Genomic DNA, 16,740 nt, shown 5'->3' on the forward strand with positions numbered 1-16,740 from the left:
ATTCAACATTGATCCAATCCCAAATTATGGGATGCAACTTATTATACAAAAGTATACTGAAGAGTTGTAGAAAGGATTTGATTAATGATAGAAAGTAAAAGTTCCCAGTTTGCTCATAATTATTTATTTATTTATTTAAAGAAATGGGAACTAATCCTACATAATATGAATTTGATTAAGTAAATTCTGTCTAAATTTCTTCTATCGTAATGTACTTCTTACTTTCTGGCAAGATTTTAGCAAGGTGGGTGTGCAGATCCAATTAAAAAATACATTCTTTATACCGCACAAAGAGCTCATTAGGTGACTTGTAATAGAATTTTAATAGGCAATTGTTTGATTCTGCATAATAGCTGAGCCCACCAAAGAAAACTTTGGCAAAAGGCCTTGCTTGAAATTTGCTCTTTCAGTCTTCTGTGCCTAATTGTCCCTTTTTGGGTAAAGACAAGTAGCTGGTTCTCTCTACCATCTCGAAATGAGTCTCAGGCAAACATGCAAAGCACAGTGCTGTTGACAAAACAGAGGCTGAATGCTCTGCAGCCCTCTCAGTGAACTCCTGGCACTGTGCAAACAGGGTTGTGGCTTTAAAAAGTTTGGGAAGAGAGCTGAACAGGAAACTCTGTGTCTGTGTTAACTTAATGAGAACATTTCCCAGCAGTAATGCTAGTTATGGTTGTATCCAGTGCCTCTTTCAACGCAAAGTTTGTATTTACCATAGTTTGAATACCCATCTTCCCTTCTTTTGAAGCCAAAATGTATTTGAAAATACGTTGTTCCCAGTTTTTTTACAATGCTCAAGAATTAGGGTTGATACTGTTAGCACTTTTACTCAAACTTTATTTTGCTTACATTGAAAATGGATCAAATCATACTGAAGCTTTGACAAGACGCAGCCTGTAGTATGTTGAGAAAGAGCTTTGGGACTTTATTTTTTCCTTTAAACCCAAAGATCTTCCGGCAAAAAATAAGAAAGTCCCAGCAAGCTTTTCTGATATACCCAGGTTTTTAATGAGTGTGTATCATCGCTGTTCTAAATAATTTAAAGGATTTGTTCCAATTTACATGAGTTGAGGACTGCAAGTTTTTTCTTAAAAGAAAAAAATAGGAGGAAGAAAGAAAAAATCCGGAGTTTGTTTTTCTTATGGCTGTCAGCAAATTAATGAGTATTAATGTCAACAGCAACCTTTACCTCATTTTCTAAGCCAGCCAATATTTCTTAAAGCTAAAATGAGTAAGTTCCTTTCTTTAGTACCTGCTGTGACTTAATCCTTCTTGTTCTATGGCTGCACATGTTCTCTACATTCACCTTACACTCTTCAATCCATTGTCAGTTTTTTGTCTGGGTTTCATTTCTTATGAAATGTCTTTTCAAGTTTCTGTTTTTGAAAAGAGCTTATATGGTGTCACATATGTATGCTTTGTAGCCAACACTGTGTTCATTATTCAAAAGAAGAAAATTAGAATAACTTATTATGTGAGTTGCTTAGTAGGAAGAGGTAGTCATTAGCCCTGATGTTCCTTTGTTTTAAATAGCAAATGTGCTTGAAATTTCATGAGTCGTGTGTGATTTACTTTTTACCATCTAACAGTACTATTTGATGTGATTTACTCCATTTTCCTCACAGCAATTGCTGGGAGAGCTTTCAGAGGTAACAAAATTAGTCTTCTGATATTGAACCTCAAAAATTACTTTCTTAAGACTATGTAGTTACCAAATTCTATAATGCATGCTTGTTTTGTTTGTAGCAACAAATAGAAATGATGGGATGAATGTGTGGATGTCCTCAAAAGATCTGGAGTTAAAAAAAGAAGTGTTAAAAAAAAGAAATGAAATGTGATTCGAATGTGTGATTGGCTTTTGGGCATTGTTCAAGAAAATGTGAAGTGTATTTCAATGTATCATCTATAAATTTAGAATCTGAGTGTTCCTTCCGGATTAATTTATATTTTCACTCCAGCAAGTCGTTTTGATGAGGCTGTGATTGCAGTACAACGTGTTTTTGAAACTGTATCAGTAGCATACATTGAGAGAGCTACATGTAATGTTTTGCTATCACTTTTTCTGGATGATGATTGTGGTGATGTGTACTTGATGCCTTGGTTTGTAATGAATCCTCTCTACCATAAAAAAAGTCTCTGCTGTTTTCTTGCATGGTGCTTAAAGTCAGGGCATAGATGAAGGTGTGTTGTGGGGATAGCAGTCTAACAATTGGAATCTGTGAAAGAGATGAAAAAAAAATCTGAATATCACTAGAACATTATAATATCTGTGAAATTTTAGAATTCATTAATAAGATTTTGGATATACAGTAGTACAACTATATATCATCTATTACAGTATATTTACTGTATACCACCAAAGGACAGATTTCTTATATATGCATTATTCTGCTTGTTGTTTTTTATGTTATGCATTTCGCTTTTCCTTGCCAATGTAAAAAGTATTTATTGTTGTAACATTGATATTCTAGAGTACAGAAAAGTCAATCATATGTTTTGGATTTTTTTACAAATCTCCCCACAATGCACTGTACAAAGTGGACACAAAATTTGAGATGAATGCCTTTGAATAACTAAATGCTAAGGAAAAAAGATCTGAAGGTTTAATGGAGAATGTATTGTAAGACTATGTTTGCTTCAGTTTACGTGAAAAATTATTTAAGGGAAACAAAAGCTTTTTTCCTAGTCTTAAGGTGACTGGCATTAGAAATTGATGGGAGAAGCTTTCTGCTGGTATAACTCAGTATAGCTTAGCTGTAACAGTCCCAGTTTACATTCACTACAAAATGTCTTGTCCATCAATTAGACTGATTGAGCTAGGGAATCCTATACAAGGGCAGTTGCTGACATTTAATGAAAGTTTGTTGTCGGGGCAGTGATTTGCTGTTCAGTGTTTAACATATGGCTCCTACAAATATTTCTTGACTTAATCTGCCATAAACCCTCTTGCCTCCAAGGAAATGGGGAAAGGTATTTCAGGAAGGAGCAATGAATCTGGGGAATGTACTCATCTATTTTCATATACCAAAGTAAGCGGACTTCTCATAACTAAGAAATGAGGCATTCCAATTGAGCAAACAAACTTTAATATTAAACTTTCAAGCTGTGTTAATCCAAAACTGTGGAGAGGGAGCACTGTTAAAACAAGGAGATGTAGAGCTCGGACTGTTTGAAAGAAGAATAGCATAGGTATCTTATGAGCTTCTGGGCTTGTCTATCTTTGGAGTTGCTTTGGAAAAAAATAGTCTTCCTGAAACTGGTCCTATTCTAAAAGGAAAGAAAGAGAAAATAAGTTATTCCCCAAAAATTATTCTTGAGGCACCTGCTGCCTAGCTAATAGCAGCAAGCTAATGTGCACTATTTTTAGATTAATAATGTTAGAATACTGTGTAAAGTGTGTGGGGGAAAAACAGCCCTATCCCAAGAGCTGTGGAGTTTGCGGATTGGTCTTTTTAAATCAGATTATTGCATTGAGGTGGCATGTAGTGGTCACATAAGTAGCTGAAAAGGCACAACTGAATGTGTGGGAGGAGCAGGAATCTTCTAAATGCTGCCTGCAATTCAAGAAAGAATGTGTTAGCCCAACCCAGTGATGTTTGTAAATTAAACCATTAGTCAGGCTTAGGTGTGGCTGGATATGTTATTTTTTCACTATTTTTTTTTTACCTAACATCTCTAAAATATACAGTTTTACACTAATAAAGTCCAAGAATCCAAAAATTTTGGAAGTTGTTAAAATATGCCAGGGCATAGAAGCTTGGGATTTAGAAACAATATCATTTATAGAACTCATGAAAGAAACATATTTCACATGATGCCATTGCTGTAAGTTTGGTGCCCAAGGGGAAGGAAATTGATGCCAAACATTGATGCCAGATCAACTTCTGGCAAATTGTGGAACTATATATGGCAAGTAAGATGTCTTTGTGTAATAGATGAAGTCAGTTGGTGCAAAGCATCCCAGCAGTTTTTGCAGAAACCTGAGTTTGTCTGATGTCTTGTCCAAGTTCTGTTGTTGAACCGAGTCTCTCTGCATATTTTCAGAAACAAAGGACGGACTATATAGCAAAACAACCTGACCCAGCTCCTGCTACTCCTTCACCACCTCCAACACCTGCTCCTGTCCCTGTGGCTGTCCCCCTTCCTCCCAGCGCACCAGCACCTATACCAGTTCCCATGCCCAAAGCACCAGCAACCATCAGCCGCCAAAGCAGCACCTCTAGCGACAGTGGTGGTAGTGTTGCACGAGACACCCAGAGGCAGAAGCAAGTTCCTGTGGATCGTAAGTTTGTCTAGGGAGCAAGGAGAAAAATGTTTCTTCCGTTCCTGTGTGTTTTGTTTAATCCTTAAATTCCTTAAAACCTTGTGTTTTAGATGAATGTTTTTGAAATATTTAACCCTATGTTTAAAATACACATTTCCTATGTATGTGTGTTCCGACTCTCACTAATCACAATGGTAGATATGGGCAAAACACTTCTGCACTTGTCCTAATTCTAAATCCTATCCTTTTATGAATGACTGGGATCTTCAGTCAGTGGTTTTCCACACTGTAAATGCCCATGCTAGTATTCTGGCTAATGTATATGTTCCACCTGAACTCACTGCCACATTACAGTTTAAATTGCATTTAAAATCACTTAGGCTGGTTTTACACTTCTGTCCATGGTCATCCATATTTCTAGGGCATTTGCGCCATTCTGAAACATGTATCCAAGGCTTGCAAGAAGACTTACAAGTCTGGCTGATGCGTAGGAACTATGTTGTAATAGTGTTGGAGACTCATCTCATAATCAGGTCCCCTTAGCCTGGTCAAAGCAACAGTGACTGGCAGGCCACTGAGCAAGCTTTCATGTCCTTGTTGTAGCTACATACCTTTAGGTGGAAAAGCATGACAGCCTGCATACAGCAGTGTGTGGCAGTCATGAAAAGTTCTGATTGAGGCTGCCTTGTGAGTATAAAGCCTAAGTGATGCTGAGGCTCCTACTCTATGAAAAGCAAGTTAAGTTAGGGGAACTATTTAGTCAGTAATTTCTGTACTAAATGCACTTCAAGCAATGTGATTGCTCGGCTTAAAAATAACTGGAACTCATAGGCAGGCATTTCCTGTAGCTTTTAAACTACTAGCTGTTAAATAAGCTTTTTGAAGTTCAAGAGTTGACAGCTTTTCCCATTGTCTGCCTCCTGCCTTATCGGAAAATTCTATACCCACCTGAGCTAAAAACCGGCACCATGCAAAATCCTTTCTGCAGAAGGGGTTCTTTTCACCCCTGTCCCAAGTGAACGGGAAGCATGCCTGCTTGGATAACCACACTCCATCGGTGGAACCTGCTTTGACATTGCCTGGTGGTAGACTAGTTCTCACCTAAGTTCTGAACTTGGGAAGCTCTGGGACCTTTTTTAATCCTTTCACCTAACAGACTGGCTGGCTGGAAATTGTAAATGGAAAGCAGCCTGGCAGGAGGAACAGGCTTCACTCCTGCTTCCCAAGGAAACAGTATGGCCGGCTTCTGGCTTTGTCTGGTTTTTGGCAGTTTGTTACTTAACTTTTGGGTTTCTGGTTTTATTTATTAAAGAGATAGAAAATGAGGGTGTTTCTATATCTCTCTCTCAAAAACACACACACACGATCATTTTATTTCCATGTAAGAAGGACTTTGCATGCTCTAGCAGGTGTTCCCTTGTATCTGTGATGGCTTCTCTATCCATTAGCAACCCAAAATGTGAAGACCATCCTGGCTTCAGGTACAGGGTGTGAGGTGTGAAGGGTTGCTGTAGCCTAAGTGGTTACAAGACATCTCTTGCCTTCTCAGCCTTCTCTGAGGCCCTAGGCCATGCATGACAGCTCCTCTACCCCGCTGGGAGCTGTTGCTCAAACACAGTTAATGGGCTTTAGGTACCTCACAGTCCTCAAAAAATAGCTGCCTCTGCAATGGTAATGTCCAGCCCTCCCCGTACACCAAGTACCTACCTGAACCCTGCAGAGAACACACAGTGTAGTACCTTTGAACTGAGGATATCTTGTTTATTTATGATAATGCATCTAACAACAGTAAAAATCTGTTATCTAACAGCTAAATATTTCTCTTTTGATACAGTCTTAGTCTAAATAAAATATAAGTCTTTCAAAATCTGTGTAAATAGAAGGAAGATAGCAATTTTCTTGTTCTCTTCCTGTTTTGGAAAAGAAACTGGTTCGTGCTTTGATAACATTGCCTAAAGGTTTTACTTCATATCCCATCTCAGACCTTCACATATCACTGAGCACATGTCATTTTGCTCTCTTGTTTCACACTCTGGGGGGAAGTAACCCAACATAATAGGGCCTGAATGCCTCAAATATTTTACTAGGCATAATTTTTCTGCTTTAAACCTGGGGCTATTTTGTAAAAGAAAGAAGAAAATGGCTAAACCATTTCTGTTTTGTTTTGTTTTGTTTTTTTGGTTTTGTTGTTTTTTTTTTATTGCAATTAAAAAAATATCCTAAAAGCCTATGTAAATCTTGGGTTTATTTGTCTAACTGGTTAGAGATGTTGGTCCTTGCAGAGGTTTTAAGAGAATTGAAAAGGAGAGAGAGAAACACTTTTGCTATCTTAGAGTTTTTTCATGTCAAAGTTATGGTCATTTTCCTCTGTTGCCATCTGTGTAATGGGAGAAAGGGAATAGCTTTTGAAATCTGAGTGCATCAGAGCAGGTGCTGTAGTCACTGTGTTTGTATTAAAGTGAAAGGATTGAATAAAGATGGCTACAAATATCTTGCTAAGAAAATCCTGAGAATTTTTGAAATAATTTAAAGTAGTTTGTCAAAGGATTTTTATAGCTATTCCAGAGCTACTGTATGGAGAGTTTAACTGTGCTAAATCAGTATCTTCTCTGTGCCCAGAAGATATTTACACCCTTTTGGATTCTACCTATTTTTGTGAAATTATCTATAGAAGCTTTTATATGTATGTTAAAAAATTTTACTGTTGTTATAATTGATTTTGTTGAAATGCATGAAAGCGTCTCAGTTTGTTGCCTGGTAATGACAAGCAACTGAACTAAGTACTTCAGACAAATAGGTTCTGTGAGATAGCGAGTTTGTGCAGTTTTGTTTAATAAAGAAAAACACCCGCAATGCTTTTGCCCAATTCCCATGTCTCTGGTGAGAGCAACAATTTTTTTTCATCTCTTTTTTCCTTTTTTTGTCTTTTTTTAACATGAAGAGTGACACTGTTTCAGCTGACCAGTCACTTCAGGCTTGGAATGCATTCAGATTTCTTAAAACCCCTTCAAAAATTTGATAGCTATAATAGCTTGTTAGACATAAGGTGATACGTGTCACTGGCAGGAAATATTTCTTTTCTACATTGATTTGCACTAAAAATGCACTAAAAATTATGTTTGTGGAAAGTGCTGCTTAGCCACGGTGTAAGCCGTCTCATATTCTTTCTTATCTTTTTTGTTTCCATTTTTATAACAATAATTCTATTTGAAGAATCGCGGACTATGGCAATTGAGTAACCCTCTGTGCCCATTTTCTTCCACAGCTTGGGTGCTGCTGACCTGTGCCTCTGTGACATCAAGTTCATCTCCTTTTTCCAGGGTCTCAGTTGAATTTTGAGGTTTAGGGCTTTTTTTGCTTTTGTTTTGTTTTGCAAAGAGAGAGGGAATATTGAAATCTCCATGGAAAAAGGAGAATGATAATTTAGTGAGATCTAGTGAATGAATCTTTAAAGAAAAAAGGTTTAATGTGTAAGTACAAGAAATGACCTGTCTTTGATGAAGCAACCTTGAGAATAACTCCTATGGGCATATTTCTCTCTCTAGGCAGGAAATCACAGATGGAAGAAGTGCAGGATGAACTTGTTCACCGGCTCACCATTGGCCGGAGTGCTGCCCAGAGGAAGTTCCATGTGCCACGACCCAACATTCCGGTAGTTAACATCACGTATGACTCTTCACCTGAGGATGTAAAAGCATGGTTGCAGTCCAAGGGATTCAACCCTGTGTAAGTTTGAGGGAAATCATAAGAAAACTTCTTAAATTATTTTCTTATCAATAATTAGGATGTGGCCTGCCCACATTTTAAAATGAAGCATCCTTCTGAAGACATCTCAGCTGCACCCTTGGAAAAAAGTATTTCTTTTTCCATTGTGTGCATATATATATATTTCTGTATATGCATATATGTTATATAATCTCAATATATATCAATGTGGTTGTAGGTCTATAGAGATACAGAATATATTTAGGAAAAAAAGGTATCTACTAGCCTCCACCAAAAGGTACATTTTATACCAGATACTGAATTGACTTCAAGAGTCCTGTTGCATAAAGTCTTGTCTTGATTTAATATCCCTACCTGATGATGTGGGATGAAGACAATCTACTACTCTGCCTTGATTAGTGTACTTTTGCTTTTTTTCTTGTTTGTTCCCTTGGTGTGACCACAGGACTGTCAACAGCCTTGGCGTGCTGACGGGTGCTCAGCTTTTCTCCCTCAATAAAGAGGAACTGAGGACTGTTTGTCCAGAAGGGTCCCGAGTCTACAGCCAAATTACGGTACAGAAGTCTGCCTTAGAGGTATGTATAACCATTCTTACTAACTTGATGCTGGGTCACCAATTTTGAACCTGTAGAACTAAATAGGTCTTCCTGTGAGGCAGCTGTTTTTTCATCAGTTCCCATCACATGTACGTTAACACATCAAGTACATTATTTGTACTTGAGTTGTTTGAATATTTTGAAACATCATTCAGCCATCAGGACATCAGGTGGGATCTCTTCCCACCTGTAAAGTGGTCCACAAAATGTTAGAAAAAGTGCATGGTAATACTTAAGACGTTGTGTGCTGTAATCAGGCTGTAAGAAGACAAAATGAACCAAAAAGAACTTAGGGGCAAACAATAGGAGAGTGTAAAATGCCCTTTTTTGTTCCTTCTTGCTCTGCCTGGCAATTGGACAAACAGGTAATCCTAGTACTTTTGGTGGTGATGAGTTAGTTTTGCTTTATATTTTTAGAGGAGATATGTTTTATTAGATGTGAGAAAGTGGTAGCATGAGCCCACTGTTAAATCTTAAGGCCTTTCAGGTCAATGCTTATTCATCTGTATTGGTGAGTTCCTTAGTGGAGGAAAACACATTTGACTGCTAGCAGAATTACTGAGCTAAGGATTAAAGTGTTGTGTCTCTCTGTTCATTGCTCTGTTGGCAGTCTGCTTTTATTGTAGCAGTATTGTTCCTTACACACCTTATAAACTTGTATACAGAGTTGTGCTAGGGAGAACGCTTGCCAATTTTAAACCAGGAGAACTATGGGTGCATCTACTTCTTTTTAGAAATCTTTTTAAACTTGCTGTGGCAAGTGGAGAGATGGACTCAATGTTGTCTAGAGGTGAGGCTGACCCAAATGAGAAGCTTTATTCTTCACATCCTGTTTAAAATAAAATCTTGAGGAAGTTTAAAGTGTGTTTCCATCCCTACAAGAATCTGGGACTGTCTGTCTTAAATTATTTTAAGCTTTAACTACCAGACATACTTTCAAAGACAAGTTTATGATGATGCATATTTTACAGTTTACCTATCAGCATGGATCAGAGAGCATTGATTTCTAACACTGTTAAAATTGCTTTATTCTCTTCCTCAAGTTCTGCTTTCCAGTTAGAGGAAGGGAGAAATATTTCACTTTCTTTCTTAGGAATATATGTTGCTACGGTCCAGAGCAATCCATCATTTATTTCCTAGTGAGGATATCTGTGTATTCAACTTTTCTGGAATGTCAGCTAACTTATTTCAGTTTTGTAAGGCTTCTGTATACTGACAGGGAAGTGGCTTTGTGGTGGAAGTTGGTTTGAAAAGCAGAGATGCACTGGAATAGTAGGAGACTTTTTTTTTTACTCTGTGCTGTTATTCTGCTTGCCTTGGTTAGGTCTTACTCTTCGAGTAACTGAGCAGTCAAAACTTGTTTAATAAATCCTCTACAAGTGTTAATAAACAGGTACTGGTAATTTAACAAAGTAACTGGATTTCGTTAGTGAAAATGTAATTGAAATATTTATTTCTTTCTCAGTTATTTGAGGTTTAACTGATGAGTTTCAGAATTTATGTAATTCCTGATTGATTTAGCCTGTTATTTACGGAGTTACTCAAAACATTAAGTTGCATCTTCCTTTCTGTCCCTACAATATTTCACGTTGCAAGGTTTAGGAAGGCTGTCTTTAAGAGAAGCTATAGGAATGAGTACTGCAGTCAAAATGTCTACATGTGACCTAGCAAAGATGAGCTGCTGTGTTCTAAACAGGGCTATGTTCTTACTGCTGGAACTAAAAATGCTGCCAATTACAGAAACATTTACGCACACACATACTTGTACCAGTGTCGGGCCCAATTTACAATTGAATGCTTTTTACAAGCTGCTACTGGGTTATGGGTTTGACCACCGTAATTGTCCTACATGATTAATCAGTGATAAATTTTCATGAAGTGCTCTGGCATCCTTTATTGCAGTAAATGACCCGGGTGTTAAGTACAAATAGCAATAATAGCCAGAGACAGAGCAAACCCACATACTCTCTAGTATTATAGAACTCCATGACTCCTTTATTATTTCTACTTGGGATCTTCCACAAGTGTTTCTGGATTCATACCATTTCTGCAAGCCAGTGAAAGGCCTGCCTCTCAGATTTGGGGCTGCATTCCCAAATATGGACATCCAGATCTTTACCTTTATGCATCTGTAATTTTCTTTATAGTGTTCTTCTATCTCAGGCAGATGAAGTCAGTATTTTGCAATGGAATTGCAATTATTGTTGGAACTTAGTAATTGTACCCTTATGAGGAAAAACCAAAAAGTAGCAAAAAAAAAAAAATGTTTTTACCTTTTTTTCATGGTAATTCCATTTAGCCCTGAATCACACCAGAGTTTAAAACATAAAAGGAAGCAAGACTCCTTACAAAGTTTTGTGGCCCCTGTATAAACATGACCAAGTAACAAACTGCAAGTGCAAGGAAGGTGTTTGGGGCTTAACAGCTTTCTTGAGCATAGCCAAGCAAAAGCGGAAGGATAACTCTGCATGAGACTGATGTCTCGACTTGACAGAGAGCTGGACATAGCCAGGGCCAAACACCTCCTTTCTGCCAGAGGAAATGGTGGTGGCAAGAAGCGGTGTCTCAGGAGGAGGTGGGATGCACCACACTCTCTGTACTGATCAAAGTATCCCTCTTGGACTCGTTTTCTGGGGCTGCTCCAGAGAGTTGGAGTTCAGCTTGTATGCCAAAGACAGTGCATTACAGCAGCTTGGCTGGTCATATAAATGGATTTACCTTTTCATTGCAAAGTGAAAATATTGACAGTGTCCATAATTATGAGGTTTTATGTGTCCATTTCCTTAACTTTTGTTGAGCATTTCAAGCTCTGGTGTTGAAAAGTCCTACAGAAGATAAGCATAGAGACACAGGATCCTGAACATGACTTTTGTCATCTCCAGAAGGGGTAGCACTTCAGGTCCACATTCTCATTGTCTTACTACTCCATCAGTAGGAAGCATGGGCACACTTCACTTTAGAGCTGGTAATGGTTTCTGTCTGATAGTATCAAGTTGCCTGGAAGAATAGCTTTTTCTCTTTGACACCTTGGTAAAAGGAACAACCTAGACACAATTCGGGTTGAATGATGGAGTCAAGATCTGGTTAGAGGCTAAACTGGATAGATCACTAAGGCCAAGGTCTGGCAGTATGTTCCAAAAATTGTATTGCTAAGAACAACCCTAGGCTATTTAGTGATGCTGTACTCCACCTCTAAGTAGGATGCGCCTCTCCTGCTGTGCCACGTGATACATTGCAGTTGGGTCAGTTGAGCAGTGTTTCAGGCTCATCGGTCATGTTGTTATTTATGTTATCAGGAAGGTAAACTGTTTCAGCCCAGCCACTCAGTCCTTTTTAGGAAAATATATCTACATGGCATCTGATAAAGCACACTGTTGGGTATCTGCTGATGGTTTTTATGCATGACTTCAGTAACGGGTGACTGCTGCACTTGCTCTGCATCTGAAACCAAGTGGCCAAGGACAAGGTGAATTAAGACAAAACTGCTCTCTCACCTTCAGAGAGTAAATTATAAGCCCCTCGCTTTGCCCTTCCGCTCTGGGAGAAGAGAACAATGGTAATTTGCCTAGGAGAAGCATTGTAGCCTCCCTCCTCGTGGACACCTAACCTATCTGCCAGGTAGTGGCATCAGATATTGCATTATAATGGATATAATGGGATAAATCTAAATTAAATTTTATGTAATTGGATAAATTTTCAGAGTTCAGATCAGTTGAAGGACTTAACAATCCTGCTTCCTTATTCAGAGGCTATTTTGGAAGCTAGTTTTGAGGCTTGGAAGGTCATGTCATAGCCAAATAACACACTAGCAGATACAGCTCTTGCTTTATAATCCCCTAGTTTTATTCAAAGTCATGCACACTTTGGAAAGTTCTGCTCTAGGATATGTACCCTGGCCTTGCTAATAACTTCATTTACATTGTCAAAGCAATATGTTTGCAGCTTGGTCAGCAGACATGTTTTTCACCTGAAAAGGTGAAATAAAGCCTTGTCCTCACAGCACTTCACTGTTGCTAATATAGTAATATGATTCAATACTTATTATTGTACTCTAAGTTTGAAACCTGTGTCTCTGAATAGCAAATGAATAATGGAGTATTGTGTCATATGAGATACAAGGATTGGATCCTTGCTTGGGCCTTGTCTATGCAAATCCATGTGCATGCATTAATTTTGTGTTTACATAAATCTAAACCCCCCAAGGGTTTATAAGCTGTATTTGCCAAATGCGATTAACCTGATTTTTAAGTACTCAGGGGTGGAATCCTAAAAACTTTGTGAGCTTTAACCCTGCTTTTACTGAAGCAGTGTTTCACCTGATAAATATCTAAAGCTTCCAGGGGTTTGCATGAGAATTAAAGATGCTCAGCAGTGCTGAAAGGAAAGATGAGGCTTTTAATAGTTTTTTTTTCAGGTCCATATTTAAGGACAGTGTAAATACTTTCCTATTCCAAATGTTATTTAATCAGATTCTTGGCACATTTTCAGTTCTGGGGCTGCAAGGTGAGTTAAATTGTTCAAATGTCAGAATGTTGGCAGAGGAACTTCGTTGCATGTCAAAACCACAAATGAACTCTTTTTTATTTGTTTCTAGGCTAACAGTGGTAGTTCAGAACTGCAAGAAATTATGAGAAGACGACAAGAAAAAATCAGTGCAGCTGCCACAGATTCAGGTGTGGAGTCCTTTGATGAAGGAAGCAGCCACTAAATGTGTTTTTTTCCTTAATTCCATTGTCCATAGCATTATATCATCCAGCTTTGCTTTAGGAAGCAGTGAAGGGGAGTGTCTTACTATATTGTAAACATAACTAGCCACCATAAAGAAAATTTACAGTAGTATCTACAGAATTCCCTGCTGCTGGCTTCTCATTGTTAAAAATGAACAGGTGAGAAATTCAGTGGAGGTTCTTGACAGGTGAAAATATTGGCACATGACTCATTCGCAACCAAAAATGAGTTGTGGCTTGATGGAATTATATGGCAGATAAACTGGAAGGTCTTTGTGGTTCATGTGAGAGAAGCTGAGCTAGCAACTAAAAAGCATTTTAACCCTTCTGTAATAATAAGATTCTGAATTCCATCTCTTGCCGTAATGTGCAGTTCTGTCTTTTTGGCTCAGTCTTTCTTGTCATGCATTCGGCTGCAGGATGTTTACTTAAGCCATTGATGCCAGTAATCAGAGGAAATGTTTAGAGAATGAACAGCAGCCCAGCATAGACTGAATCTTTCTTGAATCACTCCCATGATGTTTTATTACTAATGATGCTGTTTATAGCAAAATAATACTGTGTACCATGATTTTATCAATACTTCACCTGTGATGAACTATAATATTGCACATGAAGGAATAACTAGAAAATAGTAACTCAAGTCAGCTCAAGGAGGTGGTGATCAGATCTGCTGTAGGTAGCCATGAAACAATTCACAATACTTTTTTTTTAATATTACGTTATTTTTTTAATAATACAATTTTTTTGTCTGTAACTTAACCCATCAAAAGAGCCGTGTATAATCTAGACTTCTCTGTGTATTGATCCCAGATATCAGGTTTTCCTTATGTAAAAAGCTATTGTGCCCTTTATAAATGTAATCTTCTGGCAAAGTGGATTCCTGGAGGCAAAAGGGGAAAGAAAGAAAACATTCCTTCCAGCAAATATTATTTTTTGAAGATCCAGTAATTTTTGTCACAAAATACTCTGTTGTTTCACATGGTCATGTGATTTTATATATAATATATGTATAATATATAATATATAATATCACTTAATTTAGACAAATTTAATCATCTAGTTTGATTAAGTTTCATAGTGCCTTTTTCACATGAATCAGCTTAAAGTCTGCAATAAATAGTATTTCTTGTCTGTTAAATAGTTGTATCTTTGTGGCTACAAAGATGGTATTGAAATAAGAAAGTGTTCTTGATTTTTGCCATTAGTTTGCTCTTCCTCTGTATACAAGGGAAAGAAGAATCCTATTCATTTTTCATAAAAGAAAAATTAAAATCTTAATAAAGGTGTTTAGTGCCATTTATTGTAAATGTCCCTACAAATGCTACTTCTGAGTGTTGGTTATGTGTCTGTGTATTTTTACATTTAATATATATTATTTATGTCTTTGAAAAGTACGTAGGTTCTGCACCTGTCATTTAAATGTAGTCTTATCCAGAAATGGGTCTAGAAGTGAAAAATCCCAGACTGAAGACTCCAACTGCCATAGCAACCCCTAAGAAATGGAATCTTGTCTTACCCAGTGACAGAAATGGTTATTTTCAGTTCCTTTCTCCCTATAGGCAACATTTGAACCAGAACACCTGAATAACTGCATCCATTCATCCTATATACGTAGCTTTAGGGAGGAAGATTGTCTCACTGCCTGTCCTATAGTTACAGGTCAAACCCAGACTTTCAAAGGCTTGATGTGTTCTCTGATTCACATGTGAAACTTCCTATTCCCTACCCTCTCTAGTAAGCATCCATAACTCACCTGAAGAGTGTTCTGTTTACAGTCCTCTACATTGGAAGGTGAATGATTAAGATAATGAAGATCTGAAGCTACTTTTACATAGATGCTTCATTACTTGTAAGTACAGGAGCAGGAAACTTTTTAAAAGGTCTTTGAAATTTCATATTTAAAAATTAGAGTCACTGTCTTTTCTCATGGAAAATCATAGAATGGTTTGGGTTGGAAGGGGCCTTAAAGACCATCTAGTTTCAACCCCCCTGCCGTGGGCGGGGACACCTTCCACTAGACCAGGTTCCTCAAAGCCCCATCCAACCTGGCCTTGAACACTGCCAAGGATGGGGCACCCACAGGTTCTTTGGGCAACCTGTGCCAGTGCCTCTCCACCCTCACAGTAAAGAGTTTCTTCCTTATATCTAATCTAAATCTCTCCTCTTTCAGTTTAAAGCCATTCTACCTTGAACTATCACTACCACCCCTTGTAAAAAAACCCTCTGCAACTTTCTTATGTTACCATTTAGGTATTGGAAGGTCTCCCCAGAGCCTTCTCTTCTCCAGGCTGAACAAGCCCAACTCTCCCAGCCACAGGACATCCCTCTGATCATCTTCATGGCCCTCCTCTGGACTTGCTCCAACAGGTTGAATGCTGATTCTGTATTCCAATGTTAGTTACCAAAATATGCAGCCAATATTCATATTGTCTGCAAGCTTATTCTAGCATTCGGCATATGGTTTTCTTATATCCAGGAGGCATGAGCTCTGAAGCATTTAAAACTTTGTGGAGTTTGGCATGCGGAGGTCTTAGAGGAAGCACCCGTATTTCATCTCTGAGAGAAAAGAGGTGGCTTCACAGCTGTTCTTTTGGAGTTGGGTTTCTGTGTAGCTGTTGGCTGACTCTTCCTATACAAGTTTGAACATGGTCATTGTGCTCAGAGGCATCTTTAGAGATGGTGGGGAGGAAAAGATAAAAGGGCTTAAGGGATAAGCAGAATAATCTGGGGCTTGGAGGTGTTTTTTTCATTTGTTTCCATGGTCTTTCATAGTTTTTTAACTGCTAAGTACAATTCAAGCTGTATTTTACCTTTTAAGTTTGCTGAAGTAGACTTCATGATTTCTGCATTACAGTCCGTAAAGTCTGAATGGCATTAATGCAGCTATTTCCCTTTTTGCTGTAATTTCCTTGATGGTTTAAAGCACTGCAGAGAGCTTCACTCCTTTGCTGCAGTTTCTGAAGTTTCAGTTTGTTTCCAATTAGTAGTCACCAAAGAGGAGATCTCATGTGGGGTTCCTCAAATGAAAACAAAGGTTTTCTTCAAAAACTTCAGTGTCTTAAATGAAAGGAGTAAGATGCAGTGTTTCATCCAAAATGTTTTCTTTAGGATTTGAGCAGTGAGGATTTTTTTTCTTTACATTAATATTTTAGAATGCTGTGATACATGAAAAGGGTCATTGAAAAGTGCCTTATTAGGTGTGGAAAAAGGAGTTGTGTTGGGTAATATAGGTACTACTTTACTATTTTGCTGTGAATGAGTCTGCCTTTTTAACAGGGTGGAGAATGAGATTCTTAGCAGTGGATGTTCACTCAGCAGTTTTACACTCTCTAAGCATATACCTTTTAATATTAGCAAGGCATTTCTTCCCACTCCTTTAGTCTGTTCCCTTGGGATGCCATGAGAGAGAAAACCACTGTGCAAC

The 16,740-nt window shown here is 38.0% G+C and overlaps 1 protein-coding gene across 6 annotated transcripts in view; it reads left to right on the plus strand.

Annotated features, from left to right (window-relative positions):
* The window catches only part of EPS8 (epidermal growth factor receptor pathway substrate 8), a 136,493-nt gene extending 121,870 nt beyond the window's left edge, over positions 1–14,623 (plus strand). For all 6 annotated transcript variants that reach the window (XM_057427905.1, XM_057427911.1, XM_057427906.1 and 3 more), the window contains 4 exons: positions 4,045–4,282; positions 7,810–7,990; positions 8,436–8,565; positions 13,181–14,623. In XM_057427905.1, coding sequence (XP_057283888.1) covers positions 4,045–4,282; positions 7,810–7,990; positions 8,436–8,565; positions 13,181–13,294 — 663 coding nt within the window. In that variant the 3' untranslated portion in view covers positions 13,295–14,623. The remainder of the gene's footprint in view (positions 1–4,044; positions 4,283–7,809; positions 7,991–8,435; positions 8,566–13,180) is intronic.
* Positions 14,624–16,740: the final 2,117 nt, after the last annotated feature.

Source organism: Pezoporus wallicus, unplaced genomic scaffold, assembly GCF_028554395.1.
Source record: "Pezoporus wallicus isolate ANWC-B61680 ecotype Strahan unplaced genomic scaffold, APGP_CSIRO_Pwel_v1 contig_2908, whole genome shotgun sequence".
In the NCBI taxonomy this organism is placed as follows: domain Eukaryota; kingdom Metazoa; phylum Chordata; class Aves; order Psittaciformes; family Psittacidae; genus Pezoporus; species Pezoporus wallicus.